Raw genomic sequence first — 26,644 nt, 5'->3', positions numbered from 1 at the left:
GCATAACAATTCAGGTAGTCCTCGACTTACAACAGTTCATTTAGTGACTGTTCAAAGTTACAACATCCCTCAATGTAAAGTTTTGAGTTTGGATGATTTTTACGCTGACAGAGCAAAATTCATTGAACGAATGTCCCATTTAGCAACATAAATTTTGGGCTCAGTTGTCGTAAGTCGAGGACTATCTGTATTTGTGACGTTCGCAGGGTCCCGGGAGGGGTCGCGTGATCCCCTTTTGCGACCTTCTGACAAGCAAAGTCCATGGGGAAGCCAGACTCACTTAACAACCGGGTGACTAACTTAAGAACTGCACTGATTCACTTAACAATTGTCTAAGGTCGTAAAACTCATAACTCTATCGCTTAGCCATAGAAATGTTGGGCTCAATTGTGGTCGTACCTTGAGGACTACTTGTATGTTGCCAAGTAAGGGTAACCATAGAGTACAATAGTTACCATGTTTCCCCAAAAATAAGACCCTGTCATATATTTCTTTTTTGCCCCCAAAATAGGCACCAGGTCTTATTTTCAGGGATGTCATCCACTGACTAACCTCACTTGCGCGCGTCGCCCTCGGCCTCCTTTTTGCTGTCAGGGGCCTTGAGGAACGTCTTCTGCGGCCAGAAAGCCTTTGCTCAAGGCCTCTGCAGCCAATAACGGAGCTCTGGATCGATCCAGAGCTTTGTTTTCTGCTCCAGAGGCCTTCAGGAAAGCCTTGCCGGCTGCAGAAGAAATGGGCTGACCAGGCAGGTGTCGGGGTGTGCGAGGCCTGGCTACACCTGTCCAAAGGTAAGTAGTAGGACAGCTCCACCCCACCATCCCCACCCTAGCTTAATTTTTACCCGTCCACTCTGGAGTGGGTGGATCTTAATTAGGGCTTATTTTGGGGGGGGATAGGGCTTATATTGGGAGCACGTGTAAAAATCAAGCCAGGACTTACCTTCTGGGTTGGTTGTATTTTTGGGGGAAATAATAAGTATAAATAAAATAAGGCATTTTGTTGGCAGTGACGTTGGAAAATAACTTCCCAAAGAACTAGAAAAGTAATTACAAGTGAATTGTCCAATTAGATCCTCCATTTATAGTGCAATATAAAAATGAGGCGTGCTGCAATCTAACACATTAATAACTTACAAGAGTTCATCTGTTCAGACATGACCAAAGGTTGATTTTATATATGTATGTGTGTGTATGTATGTATGTATGTATGTATGTATGTATATATATATGTATGTATGTATATGTGTGTGTGTGTGTGTATGACAATTTGAATCACGTAGGCCAGAAGTCAGTTGTTTGTTACATTATGGATAATAAGGCTTTTGTTATCTGATGGCATTAGCATAATATTCCCGAGACTGACTTCAAGCACATAACAACAAAGAGAAACTCAAACTTCTCTCTCATTATAGAGAGGTGAAACTAAAAATATTCACTAGTCATTAAAAATAAAAGCCTACAAAGGAAGAAAGCTCACAGCTTGGACTTGAGTTGTCCTGCCCTCGGCAAACGGCTGTCAGTTTTCTCTTCTTTTCCCATTAATATGAATACTTTTTTTGTGGTTAAGAATAGAATCCCCACTCATTCTTTTTCCAACCTGATGCTCTTTACTTCACACGTTTTAAAACTGTCCCGGTCTTTAGATTATTCCTCTCCATTCATCACTGTATTTTTATTCCATAGCAAAATGACAGGGGGTGGGTGGGGGAAGGAAGTACAGCTTGTCCTTGAGTTACCGCAGTTCACTTAGTGATGGTTTGAAGTTACAGAGGCACTGGAAAAAGTGACTTATGACCAGTTTTTCACACTTAAGACCGTTGCAGGATTCCCGTGGTCACGTGATCAAAATTTGGAGGCTTGGCAACTGATTCGTGTATAGGACGGTTGCAGAGGTCATGTAATCAATCCCCTTTTGAGATCATCTTAAACCGCTTAGAGGGGGCTGTAAAGCACTATAAAACAGTATATAAGTCTAAGTGATATTGATATTGATATTGCTATCTTATCAAGCCAAGTCCATGCAGTGAATAACTGCAGTTATTCAGTTAACAGCTGGGGCATCAGAGTCGTAAAACGGGGCAAAATTCAACTTAACAACCGTCTTGCCCAGTAACAGAAATGATGGACACAATTGCAGTCGTAAGTCGAGGGCCACCTGTAATTGTTTATCTGAAGAATAGAGTCCAATTCATATACAGGTCGTCCTCGACTTAAGAGGTCATTGAGTGACCGTTCAAAGTTACAACGGTGCCGAAAAAAGGGACTTAAGGCCGTTTTTCACACTTACCCCTGTAGACACATGATCACAATTCAGAGGCTTGGCAACTGAGTTCGTATTTACGACGGTTGCAGCATCGCCACCGCAGGGAGAAAAGGGACACAAATGTTTGTCACACTTAATGACCGTTGCAGCATTCCCCCACCCCCAGGGCCAGGTGATCAAAATTCAGACGGGTGGCATGTATTTATGAGGGCGGCAAATGTGACTCACTTTTATGACCTCTTGACGAGCCAGCTTCACTTAACAAACTGGGTGACTAAATTCACAGCTGCCATGGTTTGCTTAACAACCATGGCCAGAAAGGTTGTAAAAGGCAGCAAATCGGTGGTGGGATTCAGCGTTCCAGAAAATCTCCACTCCAACCAATAACTCCGAGACAGACATCTTCTCAAAAGTTCTGTTTTATTTGGATAGTAAACTGGCACAACTGGGGGATCCTGAATCCGAAAGTTCCGGTTTTCCTTGCAATAAGTAAAAAAACTACAAATCCACCTCCTTCACCCATCATCGCATCACATGCACCAATCACCATCTGTCCCAACTTGAGATATGCCCTCACCCAGGTGCAGATATAACATGACCTTGAATTAGAAAAAAAAATGTTACTATGTCTAACCACATACACTCTAAGAAATCCCCCCCTCCCATTTTTCCCAGGCTCAAGAATGTGGCAGTGTGGAAGCGTCTGGTGTCAATATGGCTTCCAAAGCTGACAGTGGGACTCAGCCAGTTCGCACCAGTTCAGGAGAACCGGTTGCTAAACTTCCTGAGCCGTTTGGTGAACTGGTTGTTGGAAAAAATCATTAGGGCAGAGAACTGGTTGTTCCACTGGGGCAAACGGTTCACTTTAGCAACATACATTTTGGGCTCAGTTGTGGTGCTATGTCAAGGACCACCTCTACTGTCTCTGGTGTACCTTTATATTTGCTCCTTTTCAGCCAGTAACGTTTGGGGAATATGGAGCCACACGGGTGCGTCCACAGCCCGGCGAGCTACGCTGGGAGAGAAGCGCCTAGCAAGCCGCACAAGAACGCTTACGCCCGCCTCGTGCAGAAGCACCACAGCGGACGCTTCCGTTCCTACCTGAACCACATCGCCCAGAAGCTGCAGCTGGAGGAGAACCTCTTACAGGACGATTTGGACCCCGAGTTGGAGGCGTCTCCAAAACGGGCGCCCGCCAGAGAAGCCCCAGTGAAGAATGGGATGAAACCAGCCACGGCTCCGCCGGTGGGATCCTTGCAATCCATTCAACCGGACCTCAGGAGCTTCGAGGGCCTGCGTAACAGCAAAAAGGGCAGTTTGGTCAACAGGCAGCAACAGCCCCATCCGGGAGATCCTGGTGTCGGGAAGAGGGAGGAGGAAGAGGAGGAGGAGGAGGAGGAGAAAAAAGAGGCAGGTGCAGAAGATGAGGTCCCTTCTACTCGGCCCGGAGGTCCATTCGGGTTCTTGAAAACCAGGCCCGTCCCAGGCGGGCAGGAGGCATTGTCCAGACTGGTGGTTCCACTGCAGAAGGCCTCCACCTCGAACAAGGAGGAGCTCTGGAGAAGTAAGGGCAGCGGCAGCCCTTCGATGCCCGTGGATGGAACCGGGGTCTTTCCGCCCGCAGGACAACTGAGTGTGGAGCTGCCTTTGGCGAGCGCTGGCTTCTTATTGCCTCGGCAGATGTACGGTGAGTTGATGGTCCCTCAGGGGGCTGCCAATGTTTGTAGCAAGTTGGAGCAAGAAGCTGTGGCTTTCTTAAGAGCCTCATTGGAGACCCTCTGTGAGTGTGCCTCGTGGTTGCTTGAGAGTTGCTCAGGACTGAGGGCCTTTAGCGACTCTTGGTGGAGTTAAGAGGCATCTAATAGAAGAAGAGAGTTAACAGAATGACAAGGACAGAGTTGGAAGGGACCTTGGAGGTCTTGTAATCCAACCTCCAACCCTACCCCATTTCAGACAAACAGCTGTCCAATCTCTTCTTAAAAACCTCCAGTGTTGAAGCACCCACAACTTCTGAAGGCAACTCATTCCTCTGATCAATTGTTCTCATAGTCAGGAAATTTCTCCTTAGTTCTAGGTTGTTTCTCTCCTTGAGAATAGAATAGACTTTTTTTATTGGCCAAGTGTGATTGGACACACAAGGAATTTGTCTTTGTGCAAATGCTCTCAGTGTACATAAAAGCAAAGAGACATTCGTCAAGGGTCTAGAACAGGGTGGGCAAACTTTTTGGCTTGGGGGCCGCATTGACTTTTAAAATTTGACAGACGGGCCGGGTCAGCACAAGATTTTTGGGAATCTCCCCCACCCTTTCCCCCCTTCTTCTCCTCCTTCCCCTCCCCTCGGAGGCCCCTGAGTCAGGAGTTGCTACCGCCGGCGCGCTCCGCTGCTCCAGTCCCGTTGCCTCGGAAAGGGAAAGGCAAAAAGGAAGAGCCGCGGCGGTGCTTTGCAACAGCAGCAGCGGCACCGGAGGCTCAGGCTCAGCGGCTCCTGGTTTTGCCTTTTCCTTCCCAAGGCAACGCGGGACTGGAGCCGCGCGAGCTGCGCCGGCGGTAGCAACTCCTGACAGCCCCAGCCGGACACCTGAGTGGAGCCCGGGCGGAACTGCCTGTTGCTGCTGCCAGAGCACCGCCGGTCGCCTCCTCCAAGCAGCCCTCCCGCCCGCCGGGCTTCCCTCTGCCGTGCGGCTCGGGGCCAGGCGTGAGCGCCCACGAGTTAAAGGAAGCCGAAAGTTGCTGGGAAGTTGCTCGGGTTTTCGGGCTTCAGGCTTAAACTTTGCACAGGCAAAGTTTGCAGGCGGGAGCGTCTTCCCGCCGAGGAGCGGGAAGGGTTCCACCCGGTGGGTGGGTGGGTGGGCTGCTTGGAGGAGGCGACCTGGCGGTGCTCGGGTTTCTCCGCCGCGCGGCTCGGGGCCAGATGCAAGCGCCCGCGAGAAAAGGAAGCCGCAAGTTGCTCGGGTGCTGGGAACAGGCTTTAAAGTGCCGCCCGAGCAGGACCGCCGAGCCGGGAAACGGGCACCAAGGCAGGGCAAGGCTCCACCAGCAGCGGCCTAGCTTTAGGTGGCTCCAAGCAGCCCGCTCCAAGCAGCCCGCCCGCCCGCCGGGCGAACCTTCCGCTCCTCGGCCGGAAGACGCTCCCGCCTGCAAACTTTGCCTTTGCAAAGTTTAAGCCTGAAGCCCCGGAAAAAAAAGGGGATCGGCGGGGACTCACCTTCGGAGAGGTCGCACTCGAAGGTGATTTCGAACTCCCAGCCGAGGCCTTTGCAAAGTTCTTCTTTTCTTTCCTACCCCAAGAGCGCTCCGCACTGTTTTGCAGCTTTGGGGCCACGCGGCGCAGGGCAATATGCCACGCCCAGCGATTTTTTCAGGGCCGGGCCGGATTGGACAGACCAACGGGCCGGATGTGGCCAGGGCCGTAGTTTGCCCACCCCTGGTCTAGAATCATAAGGTACAACACTTAATAATAGCCATAGGGTACAATAAGAATAGAGTAGAGTAGAATAAGAATAGAATTAGAATTAGAATTAGAATTAGAATTAATAGAATAGAATAGAATAGAATAGAATAGAATAGAATAGAATAGAATAGAATAGAATAGAATTCTTTTATTGGCCAAGTGTGATTGGACACACAAGGAATTTGTCTTGGTGCAAATGCTCTCAGTGTACATAAAAGAAAAGATACGTTTGTTAAGGTTCAAGAATCATAAGGTATAACAATAATAGCTATAGGGTACAATAAGAATAGAATAGAATAGAATAGAATAGAATAGAATAGAATAGAATAGAATAGAATAGAATTCTTTATTGGCCAAGTGTGATTGTACACACAAGGAATTTGTCTTGGTGCAAATGTTCTCCGTGTCCATAAAAGAAAAGATACGTTCGTCAAGAGTCAGGAATCATCAGGTACAACACTTAATAGTCATAGGGTACAATAAGCAATCAAATCATATAAATCGTAAGGATGCAAGCGACAGAGTTACAGTCATACAGTCACAAGTGGGAGGGGATGAGTGATAAGGAGGGATGAGAAGATTAACAGTAATAGTAATGCAAACTTTGTAACTAGTTGGACAGTGTTGAGGGGATTATTTGTTTAGCAGAGGGATGGCGTTTGGGGAAAAACTCCCCTTGTGTCTAGTTGTTCTGGTGTGCAGTGCTCTATATTGTCGTTTTGAGGGTAGGAGTTGAAACAGTTTATGTCCGGGATGTGAGGGGTCTGTAGATATTTTCACAGCCCTCTTTTTGACTCAGGGTGCAGGATGCAGGTCCTCCATGGAAGACAGGTGGGTAGTAATTGTTTTTTTCTGCAGTCCTAATTATCCTCTGGAGTCTGTGTCTGTTCTGTTGGGTTGCAGAACCAAACCAGACAGTTATAGAGGTGCAGAGGACAGACTCAATCGTTCCTCTGTAGTTTCTATCTGTTGCTTCATGTCCCTGTAGCTCAGGTGCTTTGGAGAATAGCTTGATCCCCTCTTCTTTGTGGCAGCCCCTCAAATATTGGAACACTGCTATCGTGTCTCCCCTAGTCCTTCTTTTCATTAAACTAGAAGAACTGCAACCGTTCTTCATATGTGCCCTAATCCGGTGCCCTAATCCTCTTTGTTGCTCTTCTCTGTACACTCTCTAGAGCAGAGGTCTCATTCTCGCGGCCCGCGGGCCAATTGCGGCCCGCAGGACGATATCCTGTGGCCCCCACCGTGATATGAAAGTATAATATTAGTTCGGCCCGCAGGGGGAATGGACCTCTGAAGGAAGTCCCGCCCGCCGTTCCTCGTCGTGGCTGACATTCGGTGCTAGGCTAAGCTACACCGACTTCATGCACACTACGCTTGTAACAACAGTGTGGCGGATGACAAACCGTCCGGTAGCAGTCGCCTTTTTTTTTTGCGGTCGCCATTCCGGTACTTTCTACCATCAACAAATGCCACGATCAAACGCAGAGAAAGGCGACTGCTAGCGGGCTGTTCGTCATCCGCCGCGCTGTTGTGACAAGTAGAAGCGGAAATGATGTCACGCGTTGAGACGTTCTCCATGCGTCGCTAGCTGGCTAAACACTTCTATGAAATGACATTTGAGGATATATTTTTTTAACAACGTTTTTTGGTGGAATCCCTTATGCGGCCCAGCCTCACCCAGACTCTACCTCCTCCAGCGGCCCCCAGGTAAATTGAGTTGGAGACCCCTGCTCTAGAGAGTCTCAACTTCTTTTTTATATTGTGGCAACCAAGTTTGTAGCTTAGGGTTGAACTGTGGTTGAACTTTTGGGGATTCCTGAGCGTGATTGTTTTCCTGGAGACCTTTCATTAGCTCCCCAGGTAACATCACCAGTGACAGAAGGGAGTGGGGTTTGTGAAGTGGGTGAGGAAGAGGAGGATAGTGGGGTCCTGGCGGCTCTCTGAGCTTGGTGGTTTTCTTGCAGACGTTTCATTGCCCAACTAGGTAACCTTATCAGTGCTTGAAGGGAGGAGGAGGAGGAGGAGGAGGAAAAGGAGGAGGAGGAGGAAGAAGAAGAAGAGGAAGAAGGAGGAGGAGGAGGAAGAAAAAGAAGAAGAGGAAGAAGAAGAGGAAGAAGGAGGAGGAAGAATAAAAGAAGAAGAGGAAGAAGAAGAGGAAGAGGAAGGAGGAGGAGGAGGAGGAGGAGGAGGAGGAGGAGGAGGAGGAGGAGGAAAAGGAGGAGGAGGAGGAGGAGGAAATAATTGTGGGGCCCTTTGTGCTATCTGAGCTCGGTTGTTTTCTTGGAGATGTTTCATTACCCCACTAGGTAACATCATCAGTGCTAGAAGGGAGTGGGGTTTGCTGCCTGTTTGTATATACAAGTAGTCCTTGAGTTATGACGGCCTTTGGAACTGGAAATGGGCAGGTTCCATTATGGATATCAGAGCAGCTGCCTCCATTCACGACTTGCCCCTCCTCTGAGCACGCAGCCGGTTGAAAGGTGTGGAATTTACACACATCTACCTGGGTGTGGGTGGGGCAATCTTAAGTGTTGTGGACTTTCTGTCGGGGAGTCAGTTGATTAACCACAGGTTAATCTGGGCGTGAGACGGACGAATGTTTAGCTTGCTTTAGCGTGTCTTCAGCGCTTCCCAGATAGCAGCAGAATACAGGGAGTCCCTTAGAACAGTTCGTTTAGTGACCGTTCAAAGTTACAACAACTCTGAAAAAAAAGGGACTCAGGACCAGAGGTGGGATTCAATCAAAAATCCCAACAACCGGTTCTCTGCTCGGTTGCTGCATGGGCGTGGCCTACCGGAACTTCTGGGAGGGCTGTTTTTCGCCTTCCCCAGAGTCCTGAGGCTTCCCTCGGGACTCTGGGAGGGCGAAACGGCTTCCCCCAGCCTCCAGAGGGCCTCCAGAAGCCCAAAAACAGGCCTGTTTCCGGACTTCAGGAACTTCCGGGAGGGCCGTTTCCCCCCAGAGCCTTTCCCCCCACACACACACCCTGTATCACCTGCATCCGAAATGGGCCACTTGGAGATTCTGCGGAGGGGCAGAGCGGGGTGTGTGAGGCCAGCTGGTGAGTTCAACTACTGGTTCAGCGAACCCGATGTAAATTTAACATCCGGTTCACCTGAACTGGCCCGAACTGGCTGAATCCCAACCCTGCTTAGGACCAGTTTTCACACTTAACAACCGTTGTAGCATCTCCATGGTCGTGGGATCACAATGGAGATGCTTGGCAACTGACATACATTTATGATGGTTGCAAAGCCCCAGGGTGACGTGATCCCCAAGTCAAATGGGGGAAGCTGGATTCACTTAACGACAGTTGGACTCATTTAAGAACTACAGTGATTCACTTAACGACAGGGGCAAGAAAGGTCACAGAACAGGGCGAACTCACCGCACAAACATTTCGCTTAGCAACAGGAATGTTGGGTGGTTGTAAGTTGAGGACTGCCCGTAGGAGAATAGACTATTCATTGGCCAATGTGATTGGGCACACATGGAATTTGTCCCCAGTGCAGAAGCTGTCCGTGTACATGCAAAGCAACAGAGTAATCATCATCATCATCATCATCATGATTCCAGTAAAAGGGAGTAGTAGAGAAGATGCGAAGGATAATAGTAATACAGTCCTACTACTTGGGTAAATACACGTAGGCGTTAGATGGTGTTGTGAGAATCAGGTGTTCGGCAGATTGATGGCACGAGGGGAAAAAAAACTATCCCCATGTCTGGTTGTTTTGGCATGCAATGCCCTCTACCGTGTTTCCTCGAAAATAAGACCCTGTCTTATATATATATATATATATATATATATATATATATATATATATATATATATATATATATATATATTTTTGCCACCAAAAAAAGGCACCAGGTCTTATTTTCGGGTGACGTCATCCACCGACTAACCTCACTTGCGCGTGTTGCTCCCCGCCTCCTTTCCGCTGTCAGAGGCCTTCAGGAACGACGACTTCTGCGGCCGGCAAATCTTTCCTGAAGACCTCTGCAGACGATAACAGAGCTTTGGATCGGTCATGTGCCAGCACCCAGAAGGCAGCGTGCATGCCCCCACCACGCTCCTTGCTCATGCACGCAGGTCTCCCGCGCATCCCTTGCGTGCGCATGTGTGCCAGATACCCGACGATCAGCTGTCGGGTGGCGCCCACGCATGCGCAGTAGGGCTCTTTCAGGCGACCTCTCACGTGCTGGCAGAAATGGCTCTGCATGCTACTTCTGGCACATGTGCCATAGGTTCACCATCACGTCCTAGTTGATTTTTACATGTGTGCCCAATATAAACCCTACCCCCCAAATAAGCCCCAATTAAGATCCTGCCCATTCGAGTGCATGGGTAAAAATTAAGCTAGGGTGGGGATGAAGGGGGGGTGAAGCTGCCCTACTACTTACCTTTGGACAGTTGTAGTCAGGCCTCGCACACCCCAACACCTGCCTTGCCGGCCCATTTCTTCTGCAGCCGGCAAGGTGGGCAAGGCTTTCCTGAAGGCCTCTGTAGCTCATAACAAAGCTCCGGATCGATCCAGAACTCTCTTACCGGTTGCAGAGGCCTTCAGGAAAGCCTTGCCAGCCACAGAAGAAGGAGTTCCTGAAGGCCTCTGACAGCGAAAAGGAGACCGGGAGTGGTGCGCACAAGTGAGGTTAGTCAGTGGATGACGTCCCCCGAAAATAAGATCTGGTGCCTTTTTTTGGTAGCAAAAAATATATAAGACAGGGTCTTATTTTGGGGGAAACTATCTATCTATCTATCTATCTATCTATCTATCTATCTATCTATCTATCTATCTATCTATCCATCCATCCATCCATCCATCCATCCATCCATCAATCCATCCATCCATCCAGATCTTGGCATGTTCGGGTCTTTTCCCTTGTAAGATTGAGAGTATCTTGGCGACGTTTCAAGAAGGTCCCACTCACCATCTTCAGGCTGGTGATTTCGGCTTCGTGCTTGTGCGAGCAAAGCGTGATCGGAGCTGCCGTCTCTCTATAAGTACTGGTGGGGAGGTGTGGTGTGCTGGCTCTGTTGTAAGCGGGCTGGTTGGCTGTGTTGTTATTTCTTGATTGGTTGATGGAGTTGATGTTTGCAGATTGGTTGGCTTTTTTGTAAGAACCTGTGTGGCTGAGGTACTGGCTGTGTGTCTATCAGCCTCCTGTGTTGTAACGACCTGGGTAATGGGCTGCGTGATGATCTTCTGAGTTCTATTGTTGTGACTTCCTGGGACTTGTGCTGTAATCTCCTGGGTCGTTGGCTGTGTTGTAACATCCTGAGGTTTTGTGATGTAACTATCTATCTATCTATCTTTCCCCCTTGCAGTCTATTCTAAAGTATCTCGGGATCTTTTTATAGCCCAGCGGACCTTCCCTTCCACCAAGAGAAAAGGGAGGGGGATATGGTTTACGGTGTCCTTGCTACACGCAGGGGGTGACAGATGTGTGGCAGCTGGATCAACAAGGATGGAGGCATCTCTTCTAATAAAGGAAGCCCACCAAGGTTGGAGGCAGGGAGAGGAGGTGGTTTAGGGGTCAGCAGCAGGGTGGAGCCAGGTCACGGAGAGTCTTGCAGAGCCGCCGGTGTGCCTCCATCTTTCCTTGCCAATACAGAGGTTGCAGCCCTGCCAGAGGCCGAGAGATGCTTGGATAAACCTTTAGCCCCCCTCCGCTACTAAATGTCTTTCGGGGCCAAATCGCTCTCCGGCTGCCAAAACATGGCTTTAAGCACCCACAAAACCTTCTTCTCCAAGCAGCTGGGATCAGCTACCTCTCTGCTGTTTTTGCAAGAGACCAGGACATGAGATCCCTCCCATTATTTAGATAAAACAGACACATTGGACGTGTTTACCTGATGTGATTCACCCTGGGGGATCATGTTATATCCGTGCTTGTTATTCGGTGTGGTTTGTGCAGCTTGCCTGTGGTTTCATTTCATTTTGTTTCTTTTCCTTTCTTACCATTCCCCGGTGCGTCAACGGCAATTAAACACCGTTTGGGATTTGGACGTGATCACTTTCTCTTCTTGAGAAAACCCCTATATCCTTTCCCCAGTGAAGCAAGCCTTAAACCTGGTTTACAAACCTGCTTTTCTTGAACAGGCTACGAATCAAAGTTTAGACCATCCAATGAACCTGGGTGGATTCAAACAGGCAGAATTGATTTGAGATAAACCTGGGAACTCTTGCTTGTGAAGTTGGCACATTCTGACATCGCGCTATATAGGTAGTCCTTGACGTACAACCATTCATTTAGTGGCTGGAGTTACCATGGCACTGGAAGCCATGACCTATGACCACTTATGATGGTTGCAGCATCCCTATCATCACGTGATAAGCAAGATCCATGGGGAAGCTGGATTCACTTAACAACCGGGTGACTAACTTATCAACAGCAATGACTCACTTAACCACTGTGGCACGAAAGGTCATAAAACGGGACCAAACTCACTTCACAAATTTCTCATCTATCAACCTAAACTTTGGGCTTAATTGTGGTCGTAAGTTGAGGGCTACCTGTTCAATCCAGAGACGATTTCCAGAAGCTTTGAAGAAGAGACTGGACTGCCTTCTGTCAGAAATGATGTAGGGTGTCCTACTTGGGCAGGGGGTTGGACTAGATGACCAACAAGGTCCCTTCCAACACTGTTGTTCTAATCAGTGGAACGACTTGCCCCCCAGAGGTTGTGGGAGTTTCATCACTGGAAGCTTTGAAGAAGAGACTGGACTGCCATCTGTCAGAAATGGTGTAGGGTGTCCTACTTGGGCAGGGGGTTGGACTAGATGACCTACAAGGTCCCTTCCATCTTACTTATCAATAGAAAGGTTGGGCTCCATTGCGGTCGTAAGGGGAGGACTTGTGCTTATGGACTGGCCTTGGTAAGAAGTGGACGGGAGCGTTTTGGCGGGAAATTTACTAAGCTGAGGGAACCGGCATTTAAAAATAAAAATAATTTTAAAAAAATCCACCAGAAACAATTCAGAATTGAAAGAAAACAATTCAGGGCTGTGACGCAACGCCCTAGAAAGACAATGTTGTGTTAGGTGGGGTGTTTGTTACCTGAGAAATCAGATACCACTATTCGTGGCCTTGTGTGGCCTTTCTCCCCGCGGGTTTGAAGACGTAAACAACCACAACGTAAACACACCGAAAGTTCGTTGACACATCAAAACAGCCGACGTTTTCGGTTGTGAAGGATGACAAAACCGCCTTCCTTTCTGTCCCAGACTTTGGCTCCTGGTGTTGGAATAGCGATGGAAGCTGCGTGTCAGGTTAAAGGTTGAAAATGAAATGAAAATGAAAATGAAATTGGAGCAAAGGTGCTTTTTTCCCCAAGAGGCAACTGGACTTTCTTGGTTTTTTTTTTCTTTTGAAGACATTTTGATTGTCCTCCAAGGAGCTTCTTCCACTCTGACTGGACAGTGGGGAACGGAAGGATTTATACCCCTTGCAGAAAATCTAGTCATTTGCATCCTTTTTAGAGGGTCGTTGAGGCCACTTGGAGGTTGATTTCTACCCTTAGAGCCACCTGAGTGGTGCAAATGGGTGTGGAGCCTTCTGGGAACTGCTGAAAGGACGGTGTTGTAGACCGGAGATAGACGGTGTTGTAGACCGGAGATAGACGGTGTTGTAGACCGGAGATAGACGGTGTTGTAGACCGGAGATAGACGGTGTTGTAGACCAGAGATAGACGGTGCTGTATCCCTCCCCCTCTGCTGAGAAGGCTGTTCGATTTTGACGTAGATGGCCTCTTGGACCCCTCTTTCAAACCTCTCGGTCCAAAATGTGGACTTGGCCGTCTTCAAAAGAGTGGCCTTTGTCTCTTAAATGGAGATGGACTGTTGAATCTAGTCCTGAGGGGTTTGTTCTCCTAGGTTGGGCCAGGCGGTTTGTGAAGTGGCTGTTTAGTTTCCCCAATGGACAGATCTGCACAGGGCTCACGGCATTGTACGACATATGCACGCAGAGCCATTTGTGCGGGCACGCAAACCCCAGCCAAAATTACCTGCATTGCGCATGTACAAGCTGATTTTCGGCCCGTTTGAGGCCGTTTTCGCCCTCCCGGAGGCTCAAAGGGAGCCTCTGCAGCCTCGGGAGGCCGAAAAACAGGCCTTCCGGAAATACCGGAAGTGCCGAAACGGGCCAAAAATCAAAGATGCTCAGTAAATTTGAGGAGAGAGAGAGAGAGACGGTAAATCGCAGCAAGCAGAACGGATGACAGGTACTCCTCGACTTATGTCCACAAATGGAACCCAAAATCTCTGTCAGCGTTAAGCAAGACGGTCGTTAAGTGAGTTTTGCCTCCCTTTACGGCTTTTCTTGCCACAGATGTTAAAGTTAATAGCATGGTTGCTAAGTGGAATCTGGCTTTACCATAGACTTGGCTTGTCCGAAGGTGGTTAAACCCCCCCCCCCACATGTCCTAGGGCACTGCGGCCGTCATATGAGCCAAGCCAGTTACCAAGTGTCTGAATTTTGATCACGTGATCACAGGACTGATACTACCGGTTCAGACTGGTTTAGCCAAACTGGTAGTAAAGAAGGCCTCCCACGATCAGCTGAGAAGAGGAAAAAAAGGGAAGAACAGCTGAGAGAAGAAAGAAGAGAAAAAGTGCAGGATTCACCCTCCCACCCGCCCATGTGCTTTTTTCTCTTTTTTATCCTCTCAGATGATTGGCGCTGCAGGCCTCCGCTGGTGTGGGGAAAGCTGCACATGTCCATTAGAATAGAATAGAATAGAATTAGAATTAGAATTAGAATTAGAATTAGAATTAGAATTAGAATTAATAGAATAGAATAGAATAGAATAGAATAGAATAGAATAGAATAGAATAGAATAATAGAATAGAATAGAATAGAATAGAATAGAATAGAATAGAATAGAAAATATGGAGTGGAATAGAATGGAATGGAATGGAATGGAATAGAATAGAATAGAATAGAATAGAATAGAATAGAATAGAATAGAATAGAATAGAATAGAATAGAATAGAATAGAATAATAGAACAGAACAGAACAGAACAGAACTAGAGTAGAGTAGAGTAGAGTAGAGTAGAGTAGAATAGAATAGAACAGAAATAGAATAGAGTAGAGTAGAGTAGAGTAGAATAGAATAGAATAGAATAGAATAGAATAGAATAGAATACTTTATTGGCCAAGTGTGATTGGACACACAAGGAATTTGTCTTGTGTAAATGCTCTCAGTATATATAAAGATAAGGTACATAAAGAAAAGGTACGCGTGCACATTCACGCGATCACCAAACTAGTAGTGGAACAGATAGGATGCCACTGCTGGTTAGGGTACATTAGTATCGAAGAAGTAGTGGAACAGAATCATTAAGAAAGGATGCTAAAGGAGGGGTATAATGAAATGTGAACCACGAAAATCAAAATAACTTTTTAATTATTTTAAAGAAATACATTGAATTGTTGAATTGTCCCGCAGTGCATTGTCCCGTGGCAAATTAGCCATGGTGAGTTGGCTGCAGTGAGGTGTCCCATTCTGATTGTGTCGTGGTAAAAAATGAATGAAATGTTTTGCACTTTATTTTTCCCTTTCTTAAATGTTTTTTTAGATCTTAAGTCCTTAAATCCTTTAGTTTTCTTCTTTTCTCTTCTTTTCTTTTCTTTCTCTTCCTTTTTCTGGATCAAATTCTGAGATTCATTAAAGATGGCTCCTTCCTTTCTTTCTTGTTCCTCTGCTGTCTTCATCTGTTGTAATTTTTGTTGATAATTAGTAAGCGCCATTTCTAAGAAAAGGAAAGCTTCTTCCACACCATTTCTTAGTTCCTCAACAGAAAGAGCCATTATAAATCTTTTCTTTTCTTTTCTCCTTCTTTCTTCTTACAACAACCAGAATATTCAAAAGAAAATAAAAAAGATAAACAGTCCCAAAGTTATCAATCAGTCCAAACCAAGGCAGAGTTCTCACTTTCTCCTTCTGGGGTGATATCAATCAAAGAGAAAGAAAGTCCAAATCTGTTTAAAGTCTTGTTACAATATATTCTAGTCTTCAAATCCTTAAGGCATCTGCTCCAACAAATCTTAGCATACAAATATTTTCTTTTAATCCTCTCTCTTCCCACTCATCGCTTAAAACCAATTTCCACCTAAAAATAGGTTTCTTAATATCCAGTTATTTATTCCGTAGGAAAAGAGGGAAAGCTATCCTTTCAGCACCTTCAAGCAGCCGCTTTTTCCTCTTCTGGCAGGTATTATTCAGAAAGTCATACTTTTCAGGAATTTTATTAAATATGTCTTAGAGTCCTAGGAGCCAAGAAAAACTTTCTCCTCTCAATCACTTTCTCCACTTCCTCCTGCGCATTCTTACCCGGCTGCCAGCTTCTTTGTGGCGGCCATTACGGACCGCCGCTGCACCGTCCTGGGAAAAGGGGTTCTGCCGCCAGGAGGGGGTCTGCAGCACCCCAAACCCTTCTCCGGATCCCCCTACCTTCAGCTGCCCCTGCAGGGCAGCTCTAGCTCCGTACCCGGCTGGGTCGGAGCCCCAAAAACGGCTAGCGCGGCAGGGATCGCGCAGCTTCGCAAATCCCTGCCGCCGGGCCGACAAACCGGAAGTTTCCAATCATATGATGATTGTAAACAAAGGGGAAAAGAAATACGACAGAGAAGGGAAACCGGTAAGGCAGAGGCTAGAAGAAGGGGGGGTAGAAAGGTTTGTTGGGAAAAGAAAGAAAGGGAAAAGGTGGAGAAAAGCTACAACGTTTTGAAATTAAATGGAAAAAAAGGAATTTTTATGGATAATGGATAAAGTATAATTTCTTTTTAAAAAAAAAAGATTTTGCAAGGTACATAAGATGAGATGGTAGTATTGCAATGGTTTAAGAGTTGATAAGAGATTAAAATGTTAAAATGTTTAAAAATGATTGGTTTTAAAACTTAATAATAGGAGAGGTTTAGAATATTGTTTTAATTAAAGAGTTTAATAAAATTATGGTATTGATGTTATTATAAAATTTTTATTATAGTATTTCTTTTTAATATTTGGTTTATTCTCTAATTATGCACTTAATTGTGTTGGATGTACTAGTTAGATAGAATGTACCAAGCAAAATCTGATTGGGTATTAGATATTATTTTAAAGATTAATTTGATTAACTTAGGGGAGATAGAAAGGCATCATACTCTGATTAATGATTTCAGGAGAAACTGATTTTCTTTTTTTTTCATAAGGGATGAGACAAAGGGATGATAAAAATGGGCAAAAGATACAAATATAATGATTTAAACTAAGATGATTAATTAAGGTAGAATTAAGAAGTGTGAAATATGTGGAGAAGTTAATATAGAAGGCTTAGAATGGTAAATAAAATAAGTAATAATATGTAAGATGAGCATGAATATAATTGAAGTCCATGAAGAGAGAGACACCTGGGTCCAAGTTACTTTCCAAAAAGATATTTTTTTATGTTTTGTGTGTTGTGTGTATATGTCTTTTTTTTGGGGGAGAATTGGTAAAAACTTGTAGAAATATAGAATGAGAATAATGGTAACTAAGTCAGAAAGAAACAGATGAAATAATAATAATGATATTGAATAAGAGTAAAGAGAAGTAAAGAGAAATTGAATAAGAGGTTTTGGTATATTATATGGAAATGGTTTAAAATAGAATCATAATTTATCTGACTTGTTAAATTTACAAGGGAAAAAGGTTTAAACATGTAATGAATAATGATAATTTGTGTGTTTTAAAAATTAATAAAACTTGTTTTAAAAAATAAAAAAAAAAATGAATGAAATGTTTTAAGTGCTTGGACGGAGGAAGACGAGAAATCTTAAGAGAGCCCATAGATACCGCAAGCTCAGTGGGTCATAGGATCATGGCTATAGGATCATGACCAGTACCGGGTCTACTCTTGGACATTTTCACTTTATTTTGACGAGTGGGCGGCAAAGTCAGTATAGAGTGGAGGACCCACAACGAGATGTGATGTACAAAATATGATCATTATCAGAAGAATTCCAAACAAAATTGAGTTTTTTAAAATTTATTTATCTGCATGTATCTAAAGAGATTCTCAACCTTCCAGGTCATAGTTATTCCAAAGATACTCCCCCCCCCAAAAAAAACCAACTGGACTTCCTTGATTTTTTTCCCTTAAAAATGTTTCACTTCTTATTCAAGAAGCTTCTTCGGTTCTAACTGACTGGCGTGGAACGGAAGGATTTATATTCTTTACGTGACGATCTGCAGTTTCAAAGCAATAGAAATGTACCAACATATGTGGGCATCTACTCTGTTAACATGCAATAGTTTCCAGAAGTTCTGAATTCAGCATAATGTTGAAGGAAGGAGAGCCTTCAGCAACGGATGAAGAAGACTTATTGTCATTTTCAGGAAGAGATTGTCCTGCTCAGCACTGGAGGCTGAAAAATTCTGCTTTGATTCTTCCCCATGCAGACAAGCGAGGTTCGGTCAGGCCCAGAAACAACTCTGAATCAACCCGTGGGCCCCCAAATGTGGACAGGAGACGACAACTTTCTGAGTCCCAGGCTGTCACCGTGAGCAGCTCGGATTGCAGGATGAACCTCCGACCCCAAGGAACTCCTAAAGGTAGGATCCATGCAGCACAATAGTTTCTTTTTTAATTTCTCAGTCACTGATGAAAATATGAGTTGGGTTATTTACCCTGTTTCCCCGAAAATACAACCTACCCTAAAAAGTAAGTCCTAGCCTTATTTTATTGATACGTACTGTTTCCCTGAAAATAAGTCCTAGCTTGATTTTTACATGTGCGCCCCATATAAGCCCTACCCCCCAAAATAAGCCCTAATTAAGATCCCGCCCACTCCCCTGCCTTTTTTTAGTGGCAAAAAAATATAATACAGGGTCTTATTTTCGGGGAAACATAACATGAGTAGGCCTATGTTGGATCCTGAAATCCACATTTCTAACCGTGCCTTTTTGATTTGGCTAATTTATTCAAGTGGCTCAGCTTAACATCTTAACATAAAGGTTTAAAAAAAAATGGAGGAAATGAACTATTTCTATGATGTTCCTCCTCCTCCTCGTTCCAATTGTTCTCTTTATTTGGGTGTTCTTTGGTCTGCTCAGAAATACGCTCCTCTGTATTTCTAGTGTTCTGATAAGGTGTATTTCCTTCCCCTTTTTTTTTGAAACAAAAACTCGCTAAAAACACGTAGGATGAAAGGACTCATGCAAAGTTGGGTGGAGGTCAGTAGCAAGTCAACAGAGATTGAGGAAGCTTTGAAGGGCCAGGGAGAATTGGGTTTTCCTACTTTTCCTTCGTTTCAAATCTCAGGCTGTCACTGTCAGTGACTCTGATTGCAGAACGGACCTACGACAATAAAGGGACTCTCAAAGATATGATCCATGCAGTACAATAGCTTTTTTTTAAAGGCAGAGATGTCCCAAAGGTGCTTTTTTTTTTTTTTTTTTTCAAGAGGCAACTGGACTTTCTTGTTTTTTCTTTTGAAGATGTTTCACTTCTCGTTTGAGAAGCTTCTTCAGCTCTGACAGGTGTCAGGATTCCAGCAATCGCTCTAATTAAATCATGATTCTCGAGCCAAACTTCAAGAAACTTCAAAGGATTCAGTAGAGGCGACATACTGGCCTACGTCATTCACAGTCCCCTGTGACCCTGTTTCCCCCCCTCCCTCCCTCCCTGGGTGTGTCATAAATCAGATTCTCCAATTGAGCACTATCACGGCTGGGTGTCATCCATCATGTTCTCCAATTAAATATATTCCTGGGCAAAAGCTTTGGTAGTTTAGTTACAATCTTTTAAAGATAAAGAGTTGGAATGTACTTCCGCTTCCAAACTGCTGCAGATTTCCTTCGCCCTCCCTTTTTAATGGCAACTACTAAAACAGGCCTAGGAATGTCTACCATTCCGTCTGATGATGTATAGGGTGGAGGAGGAGGAGGAAGAGAAGGAGAAGAGAAAGGAGGAGGAGGAGGAGGAGGAGGAGGAGGAGGAGGAGGAGGAGGAGGAGGAGGAGGAGGAGGAGGAGGAGGAGGAGGAGAGAAAGGAGGAGGAGGAGGAGACATGTGGGGTCCTTGCTGCTCTCTGAGCTTGGTGGCTTTCTTGCAGACATTTCAGGACCCAACTAGGTAATATCATCAGTGCTGGAAGGAAGTGGGATGTATAGGGTGGAGGAGGAAGAGAAGGAGAAGAGGGAGGAGGAGGAGGAGAGGAGGAGGAGCGTGGGGTCCTTGCTGCTCTTTCAGCTTAGTTACTTTCTTGCAGACATTTCATGACCAAACTAGGTAACACCACCAGTGCAAGAAGGGAGTGGGGAATGAAACATCTCCCAGATTCATTAGAGGCGACATACCTGCACTGCCCTGCATGAAGCCAACTCTGGCCTACGTCATTCACAGTCCCCTGTGACCCTGTTTCCCCCCCTCCACCCCCTGGGTGTGTCATAAATCAGATTCTCCAATTGAGCACCTTCACAGGATGGGTGTCATCATTCACGTTCTCCAATTAAATATATTTATGAGCAAAAGCTCTGGTAGTTTAGTTACAATTTTTTAAAGATAAAGAGTTGGAATGTACTTCCGCTTTGAAACTGCTGCACTGCTCTTCCAGATTTCCTTCCTCCCCCACCCCTCTTTTTTATGGCAACTACTAAAAGGCATAGGAATGTTTTATGATTTGACAACAGAATGGTGGGGAATGGAAGGATTTATACTCCTTGCAAACAGCTGGTCATTTGCATCCTTTTTAGAGAGTCATGGAGGCCACTTGGAGAGCCCTCAACAGAGGGAGTGGGACATGACATCATCTATCTCCAGCCTATAACACGGTCCTTTTAGCCATTCCAAGAAAGCTCCATTTCCACTACTCAGGTGACCCTGACGACACAGATAAACCTCCAAGTGGCCTCAATGACCCTCTGAAAGGATGCAAATGACCAGCTATCTGCAAGGAGTATCAATCCTTCCATTCCCCATTATCTGGTCAGAGCTGAAGAAGCTTCTTGGATGAGAAGCGAAATGTTTTCAAAGAAAAACAAAGGAAGTCCAGTTGCTTCTTGAAAAAAACACCTCTGGGAGAACCATGACCTGGACCACTGAGAATCTGCATTTAGACATAAAATGTGAGATGGAATTAGGACTATTTGGTAGGGCTGTGTTGGATCATGAAATTTACATTTCTAACTCTGCCTTTCTGATTTTGCTATTTTATTCAAATGGCGCAGCTTAACATCTTAATAACTTAAGATTTTTTTTAAAAAAGAAGACATGACTTCAATCACCAAAAGTGAACCCAATACCCAAACCACAGTTAATTATGCAGCATTGTTGACTAGATCTGCCAATACAGTTAGCATTTCAACCACTGAAGTTCACCCTTCACTCTTCCTTGCGAACAACTTGCCACAGCCAACTTGCCACAGCCAACTTACCATGGCCAACTTGTCACGGGACAAGAATTACACTAATATTGAAAAAATAGTGGAATAGAATCATCAAAGAGTGGACAAAATGAAATGGGAATAGCAAAAATCAAAATAGCATCTTAAATTATTTTAAATAATTAAATTGAATTGTTAATTTGTCCTGTAGCGAGTTGGCTGTGGTGAGTTGGCCATGGTGAGTTGACCGTGGTGGGTTGAGCGTGGCGAGTTGACTGTTATGAGGTGATCGTGGCAAGATGACCGTGGAGAGTTGAATTGTCCTGCAGCAAGTTGGCTGTGGAGAGTTGGCCGTGGTATGTTGACTGTGGCGAATTGATTGTAGTGAGTTGAATTGTCCTGCAGCAATTTGGCTGTGGCGAGTTGGCCATGGTGAGTTGGCTATGGCAAGTTGGCCTTGGTGAGTTGACCGTTATGAGGTGACTGTGGCAAGATGACTGTAGCAAGTTGAATTGTCCTGTATCAAGTTGGCTGTGGAGAGTTGGCCGTGATGAGTTGGCTGTGGAGAGTTGGCTGTGGCAAGTTGGCCTTGGTGAGTGGACCATTATGAGGTGACTGTGGCAAGATGACTGTGGCAAGTTGAATTGTCCTGTATCAAGTTGGCTGTGGAGAGTTGGCCGTGGTGAGTTGGCTGTGGCGAGTTGATTGTGGTGAGTTGAATTTTCCCAACAACGAGTTGGCTGTAGAGAATTGACTGTGGAGAGTTGGCTGTGGTATGTCGACTGTGGTGAATTGATTGTAGTGAGTTGAATTGTCCTGTATCAAGTTGGCTGTAGAGAATTGGCTGTGGCGAGTTGGCCGTGGTGAGTTGGCTGTGGCGAGTTGGCCTTGGTGAGGTGACCGTTATGAGGTGACTGTGGCAAGATGACTGTGGCAAGTTGAATTGTCCTGTGTCAAGTTGGCTGTGGAGAGTTGGCCGGGGTGAGTTGGCCGGGGTGAGTTGGCTGTGGTGAGTTGATTGTGGTGAGTTGAATTTTCCCACAGCGAGTTGGCTGTGGAGAATTGGCTGTGGCCATGGTAAGTTGGCGATGGCAAATTGACCTTGGTGAGTTGACCATTATGAGGTGACTGTGGCAAGATGACCATGGCATGTTGAATTGTCCCGGAGATAGTTGGCTGTAGAGAATTGGCTGTGGTGAGTTGTCCATGGCGAGTTGTCCATGGTGAGTTGTCCATGGCAAGTTGATCTTGTTGACCTTGTGGCGAGGTTGTCCCTTGATGCTCTCAGCTCCTCCTTTAGCAACCCTTGAAATGGACAACGCTGAGCCCCGGGTGCCGTTTCCAATAGATCTCTGAGAACCTCACGTTGACTTCAACTGTCTATTAACACCACCGGCTAGTCAAGGAAGAGAGCCAAGAAGGTCTTGGATCCAGGTGGATCTAGGCCTGGTTCCAGCGTTCAGCTCCACCAGTGTCAGCCTGACTCATAAGTTGGACCAAGTCGCCTTCTCAGAGAGGTGATCTGTTTGCACATACCTCTTCGTGCTTGGCTTGCCAACTGCGGGGCTCTGGCTGAACTTTCTCTTCAGCTGTTGGACTCCTCGTTCTTCTCTGATCTTCCGTCACCCAACCGGCCTCCAAGGGGTGAGACGCCTTCCTCTGTTCTACTGAGCTAATCCAGCATTTTATGCCCTTGGAAAAGCAGCTGTTGAATGTCTTCAGCGCAAAGAGGGTCTCTTCCTAGAAAGTTTCTCTTGGTGTCGGGGTGCTTTTTAGAAAACTCTGGGTTTGTTGGGTGGGAATCCTAAAGGCTTCCTATTATTGGTTCGCTTTGATTTTTATGAGGCAAGAAATGTTTTAGAACAGGGGTCGCCAATCTTTTGGACCTCAGCGACCACCAAACTCATCATTTTAAATCCCGCGGAGCAGAGACCCTGGGAAAATCCCCCCAAAAAGGTCTGCAGGAAAATTCTCCACCCTGTTTTCCTACCGATCGATCGTTCTTTATTTGGGATCGCAGGATGCCGTCTCCAGCTCTGTTCTCGGGGGAGAGAGAAGAGAGAGAGAGAGAAGGAGAGACTTTGGGCTTCATGCAAGGAAAGCAGCAGAAGCAGCAGAAGTCTTTCTCTCCCCCAAACTCTGCCAGAAATGAGTCTTTGTGAGTCTTGTTGCGCTAGCACAGCCGCTTGGAGCAGGAGGCCTTGCAGGGTCTCAAAGATTAATTTCTGGCGGAGTTTGGGGGAGAAAAACAAAGACTTTTGCTGCTTTCCTTGCGTGCAGCCAAAAGCAGAAGAAGAAAGAAGTGGAAAGAAACAGCCCGGGTGGCCAGGCGAGTCACATGGGGCGAGTGGAGCAAGTTTCCCCCCTCCATCCTTCCCCCCCTCCGCCCTTCCTCCCCTCCCCTCACTGACTCATGTTGTTTGCAATGCAAGCGACGCAAGCCTTGTGTTCCCACGGGTCATGTGGGCGGCGCAGCCTTGTGTTCCCACACAGCCTGGATTAATTGCTTTGGGGGGGGGGGGACATTTCTTTGCGGACCGCCAACATTTTCTCATGGACCACCAGTGGTCCCCGGCTGTTTTAGAAACTGAATTCTTAGTTGATTTCCAGAAGATATATAATGGGTAAACTGAAATGGGTTGTTTAGACACAAAAAAGGGCAGCGAGAAATTCCGTACAGGTAGATCTCAGCTTACGACTTCGCCTCACAATCAGGAGGCTGTGAGTTCGATCCTAGGTAGAGGCAAATACTTCTCTCTTTGAGCGCAATGAGAATATATAGCTGGTGAACAAAACTCCGCTCTGGTGACAAGGAAGGGCATCCGGCCATTAAAAACTCTGCTAGTTCCATTCAGTTGCCCAGACTCCACCCCGCAAGGGATTATGGGGTTGTTAAATGAGGATGATGAGTCCTCAGCTTACGACTGCAATTGAACCCCAAATTTCTGTTCTTGAGCAAGACAGTTATTTCTTGCCACAGTCGTTAAGTGAATCGCTGCCGTTGTTAGGTTAGCAGTACAGCGGTTAAGTGACTTTGCTCATCGGAAGATCGCAAAAAGAGATCACATGACTCGGAGACACTGCAACTGTCATAAGTACAAGCCAGTTGCCAAAGCATCCAAATTTTGATTAGCTGACCACGGGGATGCTGCAACGGTCGTAAATGTGAAAAATGGGCACCAGTCACTTTTTTTTCAGGGCCGTTGTAACCTTAAACCATCACTAAATGAACCATTGTAATGAGGACTAACCCGTAAATGAAATGAACTAAATAAATAAAATAATCATTGCATTTATTTAACAAATTACAGTTAAATAAACTGTGGCTTACCGTGACATGCAGGACAAGCCTCTGTGGTTTGTTGGCTTCTTCTGAAACTTTTTTTAGAAAGCAACTGGACTTTGTTGTTTTTTCTTTTGAAGATGTTTCGCTTCTCCTCCAAGGAGCTTCTTCAGCTCTGACTGGATAGTGGGGAAGGGAAGGATTTATATCCCTTGCAGACAGCTGGTCATTTGCATCCTTTTTGAGGGTCGTCGAGGCCTCTTGAGGTTTATCTTTTAGCTATACAACTTGGGCTGAACGCCCTTGGAATGGGGTGGGAGTAGGAATGGATTTCCAGAGGAAAAATTGCAGACCACAGGAACCAGGAAGCATCGCTCAGGTGATCCTGAGGGGACAGACAAACCTCCAAGTGGCCTCAACAACCCTCTAAAAAGGATGCCAATGACCAGCTGTCCGCAAGGAGTATCAATCCTTCCCTTCCCCTCCATCATGTCATAGAGCTGAAGAAGCTTCTTGGAGGAGAAGCGAAACGTCTTCAGTGGAAAAAAACAAGAAAGTCCAGATGACTTTTGTAAAAGCACCCTTGAATCTCTACAGACTTTTAGCTTTCTTCTGAAAGCCCGAATGGCATTCTTCTGAATTGCATCCTTAAGCTTTTGCAAAGTCGTTGTCTTGGATTGCTCTAAGGCCATTGACGGTCCCTTTGCTTTCAGGAGGCTCCTACGCTGCTGCCTTGACTCCCGGAGACAGGAAGAACTGGGCCAAAGGAACGCGCACCCGAAAGAAGATATTCGAAGCCTACATGTCGAAGGAAGACGTGTCGGAAGGTCTGAAGAGAAAAACGCTGATCCAGGTGTGGGAAATGTTTGTGCGCGAAATAAGAAAAAGATTTTGTGTGCAGGATTTGTGTGTGTGCCAAATCAAATCCTTCTCTAAGATGGGGAAATCAGGTTGGAATCTAATATTTAGAATTAATCCCCAAAAGAAGACGTTTAGGCATTTGTTGTGCCGTTATCTATGCAGGTAGTCCTCGACTTAAGAACACAGTTTGAGCCCAAAATGGGAGACATCGGTCAAGTGAGGTTTTGCCTCATTTTACGACCTTTCTTGCCACGGTGGTTAAGTGAATCGCTGAGGTTGTTAAGTGAGTAACACACTCGTTAAGTGAATCTGGCTGCTTGTCAGAAGGTTGCAAAAGGGGATTGTGTGACCTCGGGACGCTGTGACTGTCATAACTATGAAACAGTGGCCAGGCGTCTGAATTTTGATCATATGGGGATGCTGCAGCGGTCGTTAAGTGTGAAAAACGGTCACAAGTCTCTCTTTTCTGGGCTGTTGTAACTTTGAACGGTCACTAAATGAAGTACCCGTACTTATTTATGGAGCTCGTTAAGTAGGATTATAGAATAGAATAGAATATAGAATATAGAATATAGAATAGAATAGAATAGAATAGAATAGAATAGAATAGAATAGAATAAAATAGGAGTAGATTTAGAATAGAATTAGAATAGAATAGAATTAGAATAGAATAGAATAGAATAGAATAGAATAGAATAGAATTAGAATAGAATTAGAATTAGAATAGAATAGAATAGAATAGAATAGAATTAGAATAGATTTAGAATAGAATTAGAATAGAATAGAATTAGAATAGAATAGAATAGAATAGAATAGAATAGAATTAGAATAGAAATAGAATTAGAATTAGAATTAGAATAGAATAGAATAGAATAGAATAGGAGTAGATTTAGAATAGAATTAGAATAGAATAGAATTAGAATAGAATAGAATAGAATAGAATAGAATAGGAGTAGATTTAGAATAGAATTAGAATAGAATAGAATTAGAATAGAATAGAATAGAGTAGAATAGGAGTAGATTTAGAATAGAATTAGAATAGAATAGAATAGAATAGGAGTAGATTTAGAATAGAATTAGAATAGAATAGAATTAGAATAGAGTAGAGTAGAATAGAGTAGAATTGGAATAGAATTGGAATTAGAATTAGAATAGAATAGAATAGAATAGAATAGAATAGAATAGAATAGAATAGAAAATCTGGAATGGAATAGAGTAGAGTAGAGTAGAATAGAATAGAATAGAATAGAATAGAATAGAATAGAATAGGAGTAGATTTAGATTAGAATTAGAATAGAATTAGAATAGAATAGAATAGAGTAGAATTAGATTAGAATTAGAATTAGAATAGAATAGAATAGAATTCTTTATTGATCAAGTATGATTGGACACACAAGGAATTTGTCTTGGTGCAAATGCTCTCAGTGTACATAA

General features: G+C 45.0%; 1 protein-coding gene across 3 annotated transcripts in view; it reads left to right on the top strand.

The window, feature by feature from the left end:
* The window catches only part of DIS3L2 (DIS3 like 3'-5' exoribonuclease 2), a 241,485-nt gene that overhangs the window by 6,818 nt on the left and 208,023 nt on the right, over positions 1-26,644 (top strand). The window contains exons 1-4 of one of the 3 annotated variants that reach the window (XM_087965560.1): positions 608-788; positions 3,219-3,949; positions 18,143-18,295; positions 25,063-25,202. In XM_087965560.1, the coding sequence (XP_087821686.1) occupies positions 3,238-3,949; positions 18,143-18,295; positions 25,063-25,202 (1,005 nt within the window). In that variant the 5' untranslated portion in view covers positions 608-788; positions 3,219-3,237. Of the gene's footprint in view, positions 1-607; positions 789-3,218; positions 3,950-18,142; positions 18,296-25,062; positions 25,203-26,644 lie in introns of those variants that run through there. The other 2 variants (XM_087965559.1, XM_087965561.1) reach the window with 2 other exon arrangements.

The sequence above is a fragment of the Notechis scutatus genome, chromosome 4 (genome assembly GCF_049901735.1).
Source record: "Notechis scutatus isolate UNSWTSFEM ecotype Mainland chromosome 4, rNotScu1.2, whole genome shotgun sequence".
NCBI classification, from domain to species: domain Eukaryota; kingdom Metazoa; phylum Chordata; class Lepidosauria; order Squamata; family Elapidae; genus Notechis; species Notechis scutatus.
The sequence above is the reverse complement of the archived record's forward strand: the minus strand, read 5'-3'. Positions and strand labels throughout refer to the sequence as shown.